This window comes from Platalea leucorodia, assembly GCF_965183815.1.
Source record: "Platalea leucorodia genome assembly, chromosome: 7".
Lineage (NCBI taxonomy): Eukaryota > Metazoa > Chordata > Aves > Pelecaniformes > Threskiornithidae > Platalea > Platalea leucorodia.
In genome coordinates this window covers 50,648,431-50,665,265 of record NC_138829.1, presented here as the reverse complement: position 1 = coordinate 50,665,265, position 16,835 = coordinate 50,648,431, and the positions used below count along the sequence as shown (strand labels likewise).

Sequence of the window (16,835 nt, the reverse complement as noted above, 5' to 3'; positions counted from 1 at the left end):
CAGGTGCTTCAGGAAGGGGTGGGAGATGGGCAAAGCCTTCGTACCACCCCTACTTGCTGGCTTGTCCAGACAAGATGGCACGATGGCAGTTGTTCATAATTTGCAGCTGGTAAAGGTCAGCAGCCAAGATGAAAGGAGGGAGTTGTGACTCAGAGATGTGTCAAGCCTCTCTGGGATTTTTCTTGGGTGGTGCGGTTCACACCCCACCTCTCACTTCAGGCTCTGCCTCAAGCCAAATTCTAGTTCAGCATGCCTGAGACACCTAGTGGAAACAAGTGAGCTCAAATTCATCAGGGGGTGGGCAAAGCACTGGTTCTTGAAGCTCTCCCCCATGCTGTTTTGCCAATATGCATTAGTATTAGTCTAGATAGGCTACTTCTAGGATGAAGGATATTTTGGGTATCTCCTACATGCTTCCTCACTGTACTCCAATTAATACCTGCAAAGCTGCCAATCCAGAATCATTCACTTGATTGTTTCCGTGATACAGTCGTATTTCTAGTAAGACCATTAGATTTTCATCTCAGAGATCAATGGGCAGCCAGGAGGTGATAACATTTGATGACTATTTAGGGAGACTAAACTTGCACTGAAGAGCAGATCACACAACACTGGCTACCCAGTCACAGCCAAAAACTGTGTCATACATATGATGTACATATTTGACAGGCAAAAAGTTTTCCTACCCAGGACATTCATGCCATCCTTAAATTCAAGTCCCTTCTTAATGACCAGCTGGGCTTCTGGTGGTGCTTCGCGCACTGTCTCATTCATCATAGCAAAAGCAGAGTCAGTGACATTAGGTGGTTCTTCAATGGGTGGTGGCACCAGCACTTTCTTGGTGACAGTTTGGATCTGAAGGCAATAAAAAGGGAGGATGAGAATGGAGACAGACTGAATGTAATCCATATGGGAGATCAGGAAATAACAATAAAAAAACTCTTCATTTGAAATTCCAGGGAACTATATTTTTAAAGGATTAGACATGCATTCCACAACCTCTTACCCCCTCTTCCAAAAATAAGTTTGTTTTTCAATAGTTCCAAGAGTCACAAAGTCCTGGGAGTCTTCCTCATGACTCTAGTGTGAAAAGTATGGCAAATACTTGTTCCTTACCACTATGTTGTAACATTTTACAGATAGTTAGCCCCTTTGTCCAGATGGTTCACAAATGGTGCTTCACAGATTGTATGTTACATGTTGATACCACAGTCCCCTGAGCTCTCTAATTAAAATACTGTGAGTGACAGATAACAGAAAAATTATCAAAGCTGCCAGATACCTATTAAATCAAATCTGACCACCTCAAAAAAGAAGACATCAGCATCTGAATGGATCTGGACCCCTCCTGGCACATGAAAGGCACGGTCAAGGGAAAGTTGAGAAGGCATGGTAGGGGGAAAAATGGGCTTGAGTTTACGGCTAGGAAAAAAGGGAGGAAGGAGTTGAAAAAGAGAGATCTGTGACTTGCTTCTTTTAGGAGGGACATTTTCCTCCCACTTCACACCTTGAGCCTTTCCTGCCTCTTCATGGCTCTCGGACAAGCAAAATGGTTAGGAAGCTATGACCAGTTTGCCATGGTTTTCCATTTGCTCCCTACTTTCCTTGTTCCTAGAAACATGTTTGAACAAGGCATTAGCCTTTCAAAGAACATTTGCACCTCTTTCCTGTTGAGATGGACATTGTAGTACTATGGATGGTGATCCAGATTCAATCCATATATTTTAAAACCATAAGGTTTTAAATATCATAAGGTTTTAAATACCATAAGGTTTTAAAATACCTTACGTCTGTCCTTTCAAAACCTGCTGTCTAAATCTAAAGAGGAGGATGTAGACAGAAAACCTACATAGCTTTGTATGAGAAACTCTTCAGCTGTCCTGAAACAACCCAACATTCCTGCACGTTAACATTTTTTTCAGAGTTACATTTTATCTGAGAGATGCTGTCAAGACAATATTTTTTGTGTGAGGTATCCAGAATGTAAGAACAGAGTCACAGAAATAAAACTTAAAGCATTAGACTCTACACACTCACAAATTCCACTACAGTCACTTAAGTCAAAGGTCCTCAACCCTTCTTTGCACAAGGCACAGTCACTAAAAATGCTGAGCCTAACATCAAGTTTAGATTCTGACAACAACATCTGAGGCCAGAAAACCATTTAAATGTCACAGTCATATTTATAGAGGATAGTCTCATTCTCTTTCATGGCACATAAGATCTTAAGTCTCTGCTAGAATAGTAGTTTTCATTATGAATTAAGACTTTCTTGTGGACCATATAAAAATTCAAGAGATACTGAAATCCCAGGATGGTTCAGAGTTCAGTTTGCAAATGAACTGTCTCAAAATTGCAAGTGAATCCCTTAATTGCTTTCTGCCTGGTCACAAGGCAAGGTGTGTAAAACTCCCCCACAGATCACAGCTACACAGTATCATTGCTGTGCACCGTTCAAAATCATTCTTTGCAGGATTTCTGCAAAAAATTACTTCCTCCTAAGGCAACCTGGAAACACTAAATGCTCATGTAGAGAGTCTGTATAAATGTAGGAAGAGAAAATACATGCTGACATCATTAAAAGCAGTTAATTTTCCTCCTAAATAAAGAGAGAGACAAGTAAAGCCTGTCTCCTTACTGAGGGGTTAAGGGCTAATAGAAGGCACAAGTTCCATCTGGAAAGGAGCGATTACTTACTATGCAAATGAAAGGTGGCTTTGTGGCAGAGGCTTTCACTGGCAATTAGTTTGGAATCTGATAAAATTAAACATTGGAAAGCCAAAAAGCTCAGTAGCTTTTTTGACTAAGTTTAAAAAACAGTCAATGGAATTGGTGATCCATAACTAGTGAAGTGACCTGAACATTGGTATTACACACACTGAAAAAGCAATATTAAGGTTCCAAGAAAACTATCTGACATGGATAGCTTAATTCTCTTTCTCCTGCTTTTTGTCCCTTTGTTGAGATATTTGACCACTTTCAACTGACCAGAAATTTAATTCTCCTCTCTTCCACAGTTCAAATGAGGGAAAGGAACAAAAAGCCATAAGCACCCTGCTCTCCCCTCACTCAATTTTGCAAAAATACATTTCATGCTACATGTGATGTTTAGCCACCCACAGCTTGACCACATGACTGACCTTCCCATGATGACTTGGAAATATTGAGAATGTTCTCTCTTTAAACCCCCAAGGACTATTTGTTTCTCTGTAGAAGTCCATGGAAGAAGTGAAGCAATCCAAGCCCTTTTGGCAGCTTAGGTTGCCCTCCATTATTGCACCCCCCCATGGCCCCTTCTCCCTTTCCCCTCTTCACTTTATTCTTTGGCCATAACCACAGCTCCAGCTATCATGCCATTTCACATAGGAACACTTAAGAACTGGTTTGGCAAGAAACTTCGTTCCATCCAAAAAGAAAAAAAGTCTGCATTATTACCAAACGATTTAGTTGTAGGAAAAAGCAGCTTACATACAAGAAATAAGCTTAAGCAGAAATTAGGAAGTATGCATTTTTCATTTATTTTACTCCTTGAAGTGAAGTTGTTTTGATTAAGCATTGGTGAAAAGCTTTTAGACAAAGTTATCTACCTACAGAGCAAGCAACACATGGTGCAAGCATCCTTTTTTCCCAGCATGCTTCAAACCTGGCCTGATGGAGCCACCTGTAGGTGGGTCAGCCACTTGACCGTATTATCCCCACCTAGTCTGGACTCTAATACAGCAATAGAAGTTATGAGAGGTTGGGTTTTGGGGTACACTTCCACTGGCAACCAGCTGGAATGAAGATTATCCATATATTACCAACAGGGCATTGCAGAACCATCAGCTCTGTAACTAACAACCAAGATCAAATTCAGCCGGGGTGAAAGATCCCATAATTCATCAGCTGTTCAGCCCCAAGCCAGCATTTATTACCGTATATATTGTATAAAAAGTGAGGAAAAAAATTAAGTTTACTTAATAATAAAGTAAAATCATCTTCTTTAAAAAAAATTATGAATTTAAGTAATAACTACAACAAAAAACAAAGCAGCTATAAATAATGTTCTTTCATTTACCTGCTCAAGACTTAAGACCCGTATTTCTCTTTGCGTCATCATTTTAGTTATTCACCTAAACAATGACATTAACTGTACAGACATCCCTGGTAAGTAAAAGATGTAAAAAATATTACCAAGGAGTAGAAGGATTTACCTGCTGAAAGCATGCTTGGACTAGATTTTCAGGGAACAGGTTTCGGATCAAATCCAAGAAAGCATCCAGACTAGATACTTCATCATTCTTCTTCCCTTGACCAAGCTGTTTCTTGAGTTTCGGATTCCCTGGATGGATGGCTAAAACCAAAATCACACCCAGCACAGCAGCAATAATAGTGGTGGACATGTAGTAGACCATGGCTCTTGTACCCAATCGGCCACTTGCTTTAGCATCTAAGCCAGACAGTCCTGCAGGTGTTTTATTTTAAGAAACAAACAAATATATTGAGACTCAATATCCAATTCAATAATCATCAAATAAAATCCTTTATAATTTGCAAAGTTTAATGACTGCCTACAGGTGCCTACTTTTGTCCTTGTGAAATTCTCACCACTAGATAGATTACTGAAGCTTCTCCCTCCAGTTCTTATGTGAACAATGTCTGCTGCTACTAATTTGAAGACAACCATTTAAGATTCTATCTAATTGCAGAGAAGGCATTCAAAAATAGAGAAGATATCATACCTTCTTTTGCCCTTGATTGCTGCAAACTGGTCATGGTCTGGCTGACACTGCACCTTTAAGAAGACTAGGCTCGCTAGTGTCATGCCATCTTATTGGCAAGGTCCACTCCAGGAATTAGGTGAAACAGCATATTAAGAAATTTCTGATGTTCAGGAAGGTAGTATGTGTGCACGTGTTTACAAATAAATTCACTGGACCATCTACGTACTAAAGCCAATGAAGGTAATCAGAAATTAACTCTGAAATACACACTGCAGCTGCAAAATCCCTGACAGGGTCACACTATTATTCTTCCTACATCACAAAAAGCAAACCAGGTGATATCTGTAGCAAGCATCTTAAAGTATTTATGGCTAATAGATCTTACCTGTGATTAAACTGGAGATTATTAAAGGGAGGATCAGCATTTTTAGCATCCTCATAAGTATATCTCCTGGGAAGGCTATTAACATGATGATGTCAGGGTCAATAGGTGTTGCTAGACGAAGAAGACCCCCACACAGTGCACCCAGGATGACACCTGGAAGAAGAATAAAAGAGAATAGGTAGGTACCATAAATATACCTGAATGCACATTGATTACCCAGAAGAACGGCCTAGAAGAAAAATGGTTACACAAGGCAGCTGCTTTTTGGTACAGAGACAGATTTTGGAAGTCAGCCTTCTGATTAATATGAGGCTGTAACACACTTACCGTGTATCTCATGATTAAAGAGAAGTGGTCCTGATGCCAGCTGACATTACACCTACTGTACTATTACGCTTCTGCAAATAAAAATTTGCTGCAAATCACAATGTTATTGAGGTTTACTAATACTGTGTAGGCCTTGCAATACATTGAAGGATAGTCAAATATAATACATATCATCATTCTCCAGCTGGCAAAATTGAGGCACCAAGAGGTGACGTGATTTATATAAGGCCATACAGAACTGACAGAAGAGCCAGCGTTAGGATCCAGCTCTTTGGAGTACAACATCTAGCTCTCAGCATAAGAATGGTATCACTTGAAAACAAAATCAGCATAAGTAGCTATTTTACAGCCTAAGAAAAACCCTGCAGGAAAGCTAGAACAGTCTTGTGAGGAAAACAGATGCAAGTTTCATTTGGGGGGTTTTGGAATGGAGTGCCTGATCTGAAATACTCCACATATCGTTGAAGAAAACTTGATTCTTAGTACTCATTTATTACTCCTTCCCTTTGATGGTCTGCATCATTCTTTTCTCTTTGTGCTAATGTTCTCAAATCACAAACAATCCCTCCATCACTTATTTAGATTTGGACAGTGATAACACCTAAACCCCTCTCTCAGGATTGAGGCTGTTAAAGCATAGTCTAGGGAAAAAAAGGCCATGTTTACTTTCATAACATGGTCTTTGTGAATGGATATTTTATGTTTACATCCAGGATGCCTTTGTTTTCCTGATCCCAAGCCCAAATCTAAAGTGTAGTAAAACTTGACAGCAAAGCCTGCGTTCTGATTTGCAGCAACTATGACTCTTTGAAAACTTTTTCTGGAACTGTATCAGGTACCTTCTAAAGATGATTCAAAGCAAATACTGTGTGAACACTTCAGCAGTATGGGATTTTAAGGCTGAAAAATATGGATGTGAAATTTGCAGCTCAAGACCCACTGCAGCTGGTCTTTCAAACAGTAACAAAATAGAGTATGTGAATTTGCTGCACTTGGCTGTTAGGCTTTCAGTGAAAAAGAAATAGGCAAAGAGCCAGTGAACCACAATAAAATGTCAAACTGTTCCATATTTGGAAGCTGCTAAAGCCAGAGGCAATATTCAGGATGAGATCACAGAGCACTGGCTTACAGCTACAGAGAGGAGGACAAACCTTAAAAGCAGCGGAGCATGAACTGAGAGATAAAAGATGAAAGAAGGGAAATTTTGAAGAGTTTTTGTCTTTTTTCAAATAACACAGAGAAAAAATGTGTAGTGCATTTAGTTCTACTGAATTACATCAATCTGACTGGCCTTGGGACTTAGATCACACTCCATTCCAAACCAGATATAGAATGTATCTCAGTGGTGTGGATTTGCTGCATGTTGTGTCACTAATACCCTGCACACCTGAATTAAAGTGACAATGCCTATGGGTGTCCTATTTACTCTCTGGCCGTTCAGCTGAAACAACTGATGACCACAGACAGGATCTGTGATACATGAACAAATACAGATACACACAGAATGTCCAGACCAGCAGATGCAGCTTACCAAATACAGTAAGGGTGAGGAGCAGATTCCTGTGGAGCGACTGGCAGAACTGCACACATATGTTCCTGGATCTGTGCTCCACTGGACTTAAATGACTTTCATGCATCCGCACTTCTACTTGCTTAGGCATATTGTTGGCACTAGAATAAAAAGTGAAAATCAAGTAAAAGTTATAGCACAAAATGCCAAAAGTGAGAGGAAAGTCTGGATTACTTCCATCATCTATAACTGGGGAATCTGATGCATATTCCATCGCTTCCCACATTTTACAAACACTGTATATTTACTGCTCTGAAGACATCTCTGAAATGGCAATGGTTTGTCCTTCTAAAGGTGTAGGCTTTAAGGTATTTTTTGCAGTTACCTCTCAAACAGTGGAGATGTAAACAGAATTAATTCACTGGACACATCATTCCAACTGTTTCATGGATTAAACTTGAGCTGGAAAATTCAGTTTCCCCAAAGATCATGGCTGTCTACTGAAGTAGGAGAGGTGGCTGAAGAACAAAGTTCCTATTAGCATGAAAATGCAGATTTTGATACTTTATTTAATTCCAATTCAAGAAAAGAGTTTAAAAATGAGGATTTATTTGCAAAATAAAGCATTCCAGAATATTTTGCTTAATCTTCCCAAAACATTTAGTTTCAACATTAACATTTTATTGTAATACAATCAGAATGCTGAGGTCAAAAGAATCTTTTTCAACTTGGTTCTAATGAATAACTGCCACTGAAAATTAGTCAGAAAACTATGCATTCCCCAAGAAAACCTTTGGTTTCATTGAACTGGCAGTGTTTAGAGGAAAAATTTTTTTTACTAACTCTGGTTTATATTTGAGTAACTGATATGCATATGGGTGCAGGACTTCGGAAGCCATGGTTCTAACTTTCTCAATGCCTGAGAAATCATTAGCAATAGACTCCCTTTTTACATATAAAATATTAAAAGGTACTTGAAAAAAATACTAAAAATACTACTACAGATAAAACATACGGTTTCCCTAAAAGTTAAGGCTGTCTACTTAAATATGAGAAATGGGTAAAGAACAAATTTTTTTTATTATCAAAAAAATATATATTTTGAGATCTGGTCTTATGCCAGATTAGGACAAGATTTTAGAAAAAGGAAACCAAATCTTCCTCTACAACAGCAGACTGAGGTCTACAGACCAAAAACAGGTCTGAAAAGATATATAAAGTTTTGATGTTCTTAGTACTAAACCATTTCCAGGGAATCAAAACAATTTTTTCTTATATATAGTATAGCTTGTTGTCTTCATAAAGTTTCCAACAGAAAGTTACGATTAGACCTGTAATAAGAATTCAGTCCTTTTGATGCAAATAGTCCCACGATTTTCCCTTTCAAAGTGAAACGGCATTTCTTTCGTGTGCATTTGGTTGTTAAAAAAGTAGCAGCAGCAGAAAATGCATTAGAGGATACTCTTTTTTTTTTTTTAAGGCAGAAAAAACCCTCCAAGTGTTGTAATTTTTATTTTGTACCTTTTGAAATATTTTACAACGGTGATTGCAATGAAATGTACTGCTGATGGTGGAATAAGAAACAAAAATGTCAGTGCACATTCTGACAGCTTCAGTGTAAGGCATGCCTACTTCTTGAAGACTTATGAATGCAAGTATCAGAGATACATAAGGATTAACCAGGGGATAATGTTCATAGCAATTATTTGAGGAATTATGAGAAAGATGAGACAGTGTCTGCAGTTTTCATGCACATGGACCACAAAGCCATGAAATCACTGGTGGAAGTGTGCCACAAAATCAACGAACTTGGGATCCAAACTTTGCAACTGGGGATTACATCCAGTTTCACTTGTACTCTGAACACAAATGTATAACTTGTTTAGACCTATTATTCACCACAGGTTGATTATATATTCCTCTGAAACTTTGAAATATGGACAGCTAAAAGTAATTCAAAGGAAAACCTTAAAGGCTCTTCCATTAGCAAATAATTAGAACTGGAATGGATTAGTAAACAGAAGCACTTGATGATGTTATGTCTTTTTAGGCTAGGTTTAGTCGGGTTTCCTGGACCCTTTCCCACCTGACGCCATGCCTATAGCTTCATACCATCCAGAGGAAAGCCACTTCACAAATATCTGCTTCCTCAGCTGTGGGCCTTTGCTCTAATTCACAGACAATGGAAGCATATCATTCCCCTGACACCATTGCTGAAATAAGTCCTCCCATGCAGAAGCAGACCTCTGGTCCTGCTCTTGTATTCAAGCCTTATTTCTATTCCCATCCATTTCTAAGTGACAGCATGGTGTTTGCTGGCCAGATCCCCCTTCCACTCCAAGTCTGGTCAGCATACAAACAAAGGTTCATGAAGGGAGGGGATGGTGGACAGCTGCACTGACTGCTTCAGGATTATATCCCAAGTCAACTGAAGCCAGCCCTGCTTGAGGTGCTCAAAAAACCCAGAGCTTTTACATGATAGCAACTACCTTCTTAAAAAGTTCAGCCATGTAAAATGTAGATACCGAAATACCTTCTGAGAAGAGAAGGAAATGAGGACACAAAGCTCTTTAAGGACATTCCTGAATTTCCAGGAACTTAATACCAGATTCATAGAATGGTTTGGGTTGGAAGGGACCTTAAAGATCATCTGTTTCCAACCCCCCCTGCCATGGGCAGGGACATCTTCCACTAGACCAGATTGCTCAAAGCCCCATCCAGCTTGGCCTTGAACACTTCCAGGGAATGCGGCATCCACAGCTTCTCTGGGCAACCTGTTCCAGTGCCTCACCACCCACATAGTAAAGAACTTCTTCCTTATATCGAATCTAAATCTACCCTCTTTCAGTTTAAAGCCATTATCCCTTGTCCTATCACAATGTGCCCTTGTAAAAAGTCCATCTCCAGCTTTCTTGTAGGCCCCCTTCACGTACTGGAAGGCTGCTATAAGGTCTCCCTGGAGCCTTCTCTTCTCCAGGCTGAACAATCCCAAGTTTCTCAGCCTGTCCTCATAGGGAAGGTGCTTCCAGCCCCTGATCATCTTTGTGGCCCTCCTCCAGACTTGCTCCAACAGGTCCATGTCCTTCTTATGTTGGGGGTCCCAGAGCTGAACACAGTACTCCAGGTGGGGTCTCACAAGAGCGGAGTAGAGGGGGAGAATCACCTCCCTTGACCTGCTGGTTATGCTTCTTTTGATGCAGCCCAGGATACGGTTGGCTTTCGGGGCTGCAAGCGCACATTGCTGGGTCATGTTGAATTTCTCATCAGACAACACCCCCAAGTCCTTCTCCTCAGAGCTGTTCTCTATCCATTCTCTGCCCAGCCTGTATTTGTGCTTGGGATTGCATCGACCCATGTGCAGGACCTTGCACTCGGCCTTGTTGAACGTCATGAGATTTGCACAGGCCCACCTCTCCAGCCTGTCAAGGTCCCTCTGGATGGCATCCCATCCCTCAGGTGTGTCAACTGCACCACACAGCTTGGTGTCATCGGCAAACTTGCTGTAGGTGCACTCAATCCCACTGTCCACATCACCGACAAATATGTTAAACAGTGCCAGTCCCAATACCAACCCCTGAGGAACACCACTCGTCACTGGTCTCCACTTGGACATCAAGCCGTTGACTGCAACTCTTTGAGTGTGACCATCCAGTCAGTTCCTTACCCACTGAGTGGTCGATCTGTCAAATCCACGTCTCTCCAGTTTAGTGATAAGGATGTCGTGCAAGACAGTGTCAAATGCTTTGCACAAGTCCAGGTAGATGACATCTGTTGCTATTCCCTTATCCACCAATGCTGTAGCCCCATTGTAGAAGGCCGCCAAATTTGTCAGGCACGATTTGCCCTTAGTGAAGCCATGTTGGCTGTCACCAATCACCTCCTTATTTCCCATGTGCCTTAGCATAGTTTCCAGTAGAATCTGCTCCATGATCTTGCCAGGCACAAAGGTGAGGTTGACTGGCTTGTAGTTCCCTGGGTCTTCCTTTTCTTCCCTTTTTAAAAATCGGGGTTATGTTTCCCCTTTTCCAGTCAGCAGGAACTTCACTGGACTGCCATGACTTCTCAAATATGATGGACAGTGGCTTAGCAACTTCATCCACCAGTTCCCTTAGGACCCGTGGATGCACCTCATCAGGTCCCATGGACCTGTGCACCTTCAGGTTCCTTAGATGGTCTCGAACCTGATCTTCTCCTACAGTGGGCAGTTCCTCATTCTCCCAGTCCCTGCCTTTACATTCTGCGACTTGGGTGGTGTGGCTAGAGCACTTGCCGATGATGTCTGAGGCAAAAAAGTCATTGAGTACCTCAGTATTCTCCATATCCCAGGTAACCAGGTCTCCCATTTCCTTCTGGAGAGGGCTCACATTTTCCCTATTCTTCCTTTTATCACTGGCATACTTATAGAAGCTTTTTTAATTGCTCTTGACATCCCTGGCCATATTTAATTCTATCAGGGCTTTAGCTTTCCTAACCTGATCCCTGGCTGCTTGGACAATTTGTCTGTATTCCTCCCAGGCTACTTGTCACTGCTTCCACCCTCTGTAGGCTTCCTTTTTGAGTTTGAGTTTGTCCAGTAGCTCCTTGTTCATCCATACGGGCTTCCTGGTGGTTTTGCCTGACTTCCTCTTTGTTGGGATGCATCGCTCCTGAGCTTGGAGGAGGTGATCCTTGAATATTGACCAGCTTTCTTGGGCCCCTCTGCCCTCCAGGGCTTTATCCCATGGTACTCTACCAAGCAGACCCTTCAGGAGGTCAAATTGTAATGTGTGCTTCCCTCAAGTGCAAAATATGGGGTTTACACTCTCCAGCTTTTCAGGATTGTAAGTGAACCTTCAGCATGGACTGAAATTCTGATTGGTATGGTTTTTTTAAAGAAAAAGACCCAATACTAAAATATGCTAACCATGCAGCTCTGTTAGAAAAAGCGTTGACAGGTGAATGTCATCACTTGAAAAATGGTACCACAAAGGACAATAATCTAAGCATTTGCACTGTTAGCACTGCTCATAGCAAAGAGATTTTTTTATCACCAGACCAGGACAAAGTATTGTTCCAGGCTTTTGAGTATGTTGTTGGGGGGAGAAAAGGGGAAACAATGAAATAAAAACCCTCTGTGAAGGATAAAAGAAGCTTCTTGTGCAGAACATGACAAAATCAATAGTTTAGAATCATAGAATCGTTTAGGTTGGAAAAGACCTTTAACCTAGCACTGCCATTAACCTAGTCCAACCGTTAACCTAGCACTGCCAAGTCCACCACTAAACCATGTCCTGAAGCGCCACATCCACACGTCTTTCTTTGAAATAGCTCCAGGGACGGGGACTCAGCCACTTCCCTGAGCAGCCTGTTCCAGTGCCTGACTACCCTTTCGGTGAAGAAATTTTCCTAATATCCAACCTAAACCTCCCCTGGCGCAACTTGAGGCTGTTTCCTCTTGTCCTGTCACTTGCTACTTAGGAGAAGAGATCGACCCCCCACCTCACCACAGCCTCCTTTCAGGTAGTTGTAGACAGTTATATGATCTCCCCGCAGCCTCCTTTTCTCCAGGCTAAACAACCCCAGTTCCCTCAGCCGCTCCTCATAAGACTTGTGCTCTAGACCCTGCTCCAGCTTCGTTGCCCTTCTCTGGACACACTCCAGCACCTCAATGTCTGTCTTGTAGTTAGGGGCCCAAAATTGAACACAATATTCAAGGTGCGGCCTCACCAGTGCTGAGTACAGGGGGACAATCACTTCCGTAGTGATGGCTGGCCACATTATTCCTGATACAAGCCAGGATGCTATTGGCCTTCTTGGCCACCTGGACACCCTGCCAGTTCATATTCAGCCAGATGTCGACGAACACCCCCAGGTCCTTTTCTGCCGGGCAGCTTTCCAGCCACTCTTCCCCAAGCCTGTACTGTTGCATGGGGCTGTTGTGACCCAAGTGCAGGACCTGGCGCTTAGCCTTGTTCAACCTCATACAATTGGCCTTGGCCCATTGATCCATCCTGTCCAGATCCCTCTGTAGGGCCTTCCTACCCTCCAGCAGATCAACGCTGCTGGCCAGTTTCTGGTTTGCACCAGAAATTTTCTATCTGATTACCAGAAGATGAAAATGTGTTTGACCTCTGAATCATGGAAATGAACTTTTGTCTTATGGACTCAGTCATCCTCCTTGTGCTGTTTTTGTGCCTTTATTTGCATCTTGTCAATGACATTTAGCTCCAGAAGAATGCAGAACTTTTTGCACCTGCAACCTGCAGTCACATAACGACATAAGTGGAAGAAGTTCCTATTGAATTCAATGGAAGATTCACAGATGTAAGTTAGGGCAGAATCTGGGCCCTTATGGACTGGATCCCCCTGGACCTGTCCTACTCCTCTGCTGTCTGTCACTGACATGAGTGCACACTCACATGCACAGTCTCCATACCATGAAGGCGACAGTGCCACGTTAAAGCATGCAAGGAAGGGGCTTAAATATGTATAAGGCTTTCTTGTGCTTCAGATTTTCTTGCTGAAGGAAAAAAATAATGCATGACAGAGTAGAGCTTGACAGCACCCCAACTCATGGGCAGTGCTGGGACTCAAATGCAAAGCCAGAAGTGTACCAAGAACATGAGCTCCTCCTACGCAACTGAACACCGCTAATGTAATCTCTATGTTAATGCTACCTCTGTGCATAGGTAAGTATCACAAAACAGTGCAGAATGCATTTTAGCAGCTGTGATCTTTCAAACATGCAAATGATTACATTGGTTAAATAAATCATTGGTTCATTGTGCTGAGCTTCTATGGCTATTCAAACAAACAAAGCATTCTGAATGCTCATCTGAAACCCATCAGACCAAAATCTCTTTTAGTCTAACTTCACTGAAGCCAGAACATGATAATATAAATTAATTCTGCTCATTATTTTCATATGTCATAGTGACAAGCAGCCAAACAGCTACGCTCCAAAATAGGCCCACAGAGAACTGTAAGAACTGAGACCTTCAAAGAAGATATTTTCTGCCAGCTACAGGCACCAGAAAACATTGATAGGACTTATAAAAAAATGAACTAAATGTTCAAAAATGTGTAGTCACATGAAAGAGCACATACCAAGAGCTAGACCTATGTGGTGGCTTTTGAATGATTAAGTATGATCTTCTGCCTAGCCCAGTGTCACCTATCCTCCCTTTTGAGGCAGCACTTATGTCTAGAAAAGGAGAGGAGCTCCTTTGAGCCCAGGAGATTTGATTTTTATTCACCTTAGGAGAATAAAGTGCGGTCTCAAAGTGAACACAATCTGTATTTTCACTGACTTCAAATACGCTCTACTCTGCCAAGACGATATGTAAGTGCATTAATAGAAATGAGCATCAGAATTAAAGTGGAAGTTTACTGCCTTTTAAGCAAACAAACAATCTCTTGCCTGAATAATCAAGAAGTCAGGTACTTGCTCTTTCCACTATCCCTCATCCCCACAGTATGCACAAGGTACAAGAAAAAAATCTGTCCATAAGTACTTGATTTTAGATTATCTAAATATTGGCAGTTAGTTTTGCATGTGAGATATACAGTGCTATATGAGATAATCTATATATCTGCAATTTTTAAGCTGTAGTGTGTTTCTCTTGCTGGTTGCTATGCATAATGGTGTCAATACGCAGGAAAACAATTTATTAAAACACCAGGGTCCCTGGCATTTTTTGTTCCTATTTCCTCCAAACATTTTTCTTAGGTTTTATTTTACCTCCCTCTGGGAAAATCTGCTGCTCTATTTCTTTTCAACTGTTGCTTTCTTTCTCATATTCCCACTGAAGTTTCTAGGCCTAAAAGGTCAGAAAAACTGTTTGCTTCTTTTCCTTGGTTACCAAATATAACTCATTTCCCCACAAAAGTTAAGTGTTAACAATTTACGCAGTGCTTGAGTGACAATGCCCTTTTATTTTCAGTCAGTTATAGGGAAAGAACTCTGCATCTCCCAAATACTTACCCAGCTTGGCATAAACCTAGAGTAGAGACTAGAAGGAAAAAATAATCTTTCATCTAAATGAAAAATGTAGGCAAAGATCATAACAAGGCTAGCAAAAACAGATGCTGTGGACAGGGTAAATTAGCAGAGACTGTGTTTAATCTCTATAAGGTATTTCAGCTGTGTCAATTAATCAAGCAGGTAATTCTCAGTATAAAAGTCTGCTTTGGTTAACACTGCTTGGAGGTTAATTTGGTCTTTGCTTTGGGGGGGAAGCTGTTTAGAGGAGAGGTTCTTGTTAGCACAGCAAATGGTTATTTTAGTGTAGGACAACAGAATGATGATATTTCTATTTTTGGGACCTGGCAAAATAGCTCTTGGAGATTTATAAAAGGTTATTTAGCAGAGACTCAGGGTTTCAGCAATATATTTAGGAAGGATTTAGGGAAATAGCATTTTCTTCCTGGAAAACCATGAATAAAGCACCAGTTTATGTTTTGTAGCCATTACTTCAATCTAGGTAGCAAGAGTTATTTTTGAGAAAGCAACTTTGGACAGACTGGCTTAAGTTTCAGTTCAGGGTCTAAGAACATATCTTAAGCTAGATGTTTGCCATCAAACCAAACGCTGCTCTCTGAAGTAATGAGTAAACAGCAGGCATAAATGTCAGTACTTGTTCAGTTGTTCCTAGGGGGACTGGCCTTATTAAGAAAACAAAAGGGGGGGGGGGGGGCGGCAGGTAGGTTAGAAAATTGAACTACCTTTCTTGATCTCAGAATAAAAAGTGAACAAGCTGCAAATGTCTTCTTGCCAACCACCTAATACTCAGACAGGTCGTTCAAGTGTAGCCACAGCTGAGAAGTCATGGCAAAAAGGGTATAATGAAATTTGGCGTGTAGTAATCTTGGTGAATCGTCACTGACAAGAACTCATCCTAGCAATCAGTGGAGTTGCATGGGAGTAAATGAGAGCTTAATCTGCCCTGAAGGATATCTGTTTGCAAAGCTTGGATCAGGGCTGTATCCCTTTCCATGCAGAGACAGTGTAACACTGATGATTCGGGATCATGTGCTGTGTTCATGACAGGGACAGGGAGTATGGATCTGCTCCACCCCACGCAATCAGCTTACTCCTATTCCATATGCAGGAGAGGGGCTACTCTGGTTGCTAGATAAAAGACGAGTGACTAGAAAAACTTACAGAACGTCACCAGGACATGAGTGATTTCACTAGCTGGATGTGAGGAGTCCCGACCATCTGCCGCAACTCTTCTGAAGTTCGGGCTCAAGCATCAGCTTACCAAGACACTTCTAGTTTGAGTTGAAATAGAGTTGTGTGCTGCTTAAATTAATTATATCAAGACAACAGCTGCTGTGCTTCTTTTGGGAGACAATCTGGGGCTATATTGTTCCACTGTGCCATGGCATGTGCTGTAGTGTGGGGGTTTATTTTCTTAGATTAGATATATTTTTCAAACCACAGTGGGGCTGGTAAAGCTCATCATATACAGCCACAATACGACAGGCCGTGCAGGGGAAACAGCTAATTATTGCGCAAAGCATACATTAGCTTTGGCATCACTCCTGCTATGTGATGTCCAGTTGTTAAACATCATTGTATTTTACATCAAAATATTCTGCTCAGGTCTCAGCCTCTTCACAAAAATAAAAAAAAAATGCAAAAACAAACACACAAAACTACTACAAATAAGAGCAACATAAGCTTTAATCTGCATTAACATAGGGTTTATTTTAAGCCTCTTGCTGCCACTAGGCCCTTCTATTGAATTTTAACTGCACTATGTAGTTTTTTTCTTGTTATTTGTAAGACATTAATGAATTCTGAGTGGAGATTTAGTCATTTACCATAGAGCTTGATTTGGCCTAGGGACTGGTATTACAAGTGACACCCTGAAGCACAACTTGCCTTTTTGCAGTGGGAGAAGAACTGTTCTCCCTCGATCATTTT

At 41.2% G+C, this 16,835-nt stretch overlaps 1 protein-coding gene across 1 annotated transcript in view; it reads right to left on the bottom strand.

Moving 5' to 3' along the window:
* The window catches only part of SLC1A2 (solute carrier family 1 member 2), a gene marked incomplete at its 3' end in the record, with an annotated part of 28,444 nt that extends 21,362 nt beyond the window's left edge, over positions 1 to 7,082 (bottom strand). The window contains exons 1-4 of the mRNA XM_082317412.1: positions 6,947 to 7,082; positions 5,089 to 5,241; positions 4,194 to 4,444; positions 687 to 855 (exon numbers count right to left, since the gene is read on the bottom strand). Coding sequence (XP_082173538.1) covers positions 687 to 855; positions 4,194 to 4,444; positions 5,089 to 5,241; positions 6,947 to 7,076 — 703 coding nt within the window. The 5' untranslated portion in view covers positions 7,077 to 7,082. The remainder of the gene's footprint in view (positions 1 to 686; positions 856 to 4,193; positions 4,445 to 5,088; positions 5,242 to 6,946) is intronic.
* Positions 7,083 to 16,835: the final 9,753 nt, after the last annotated feature.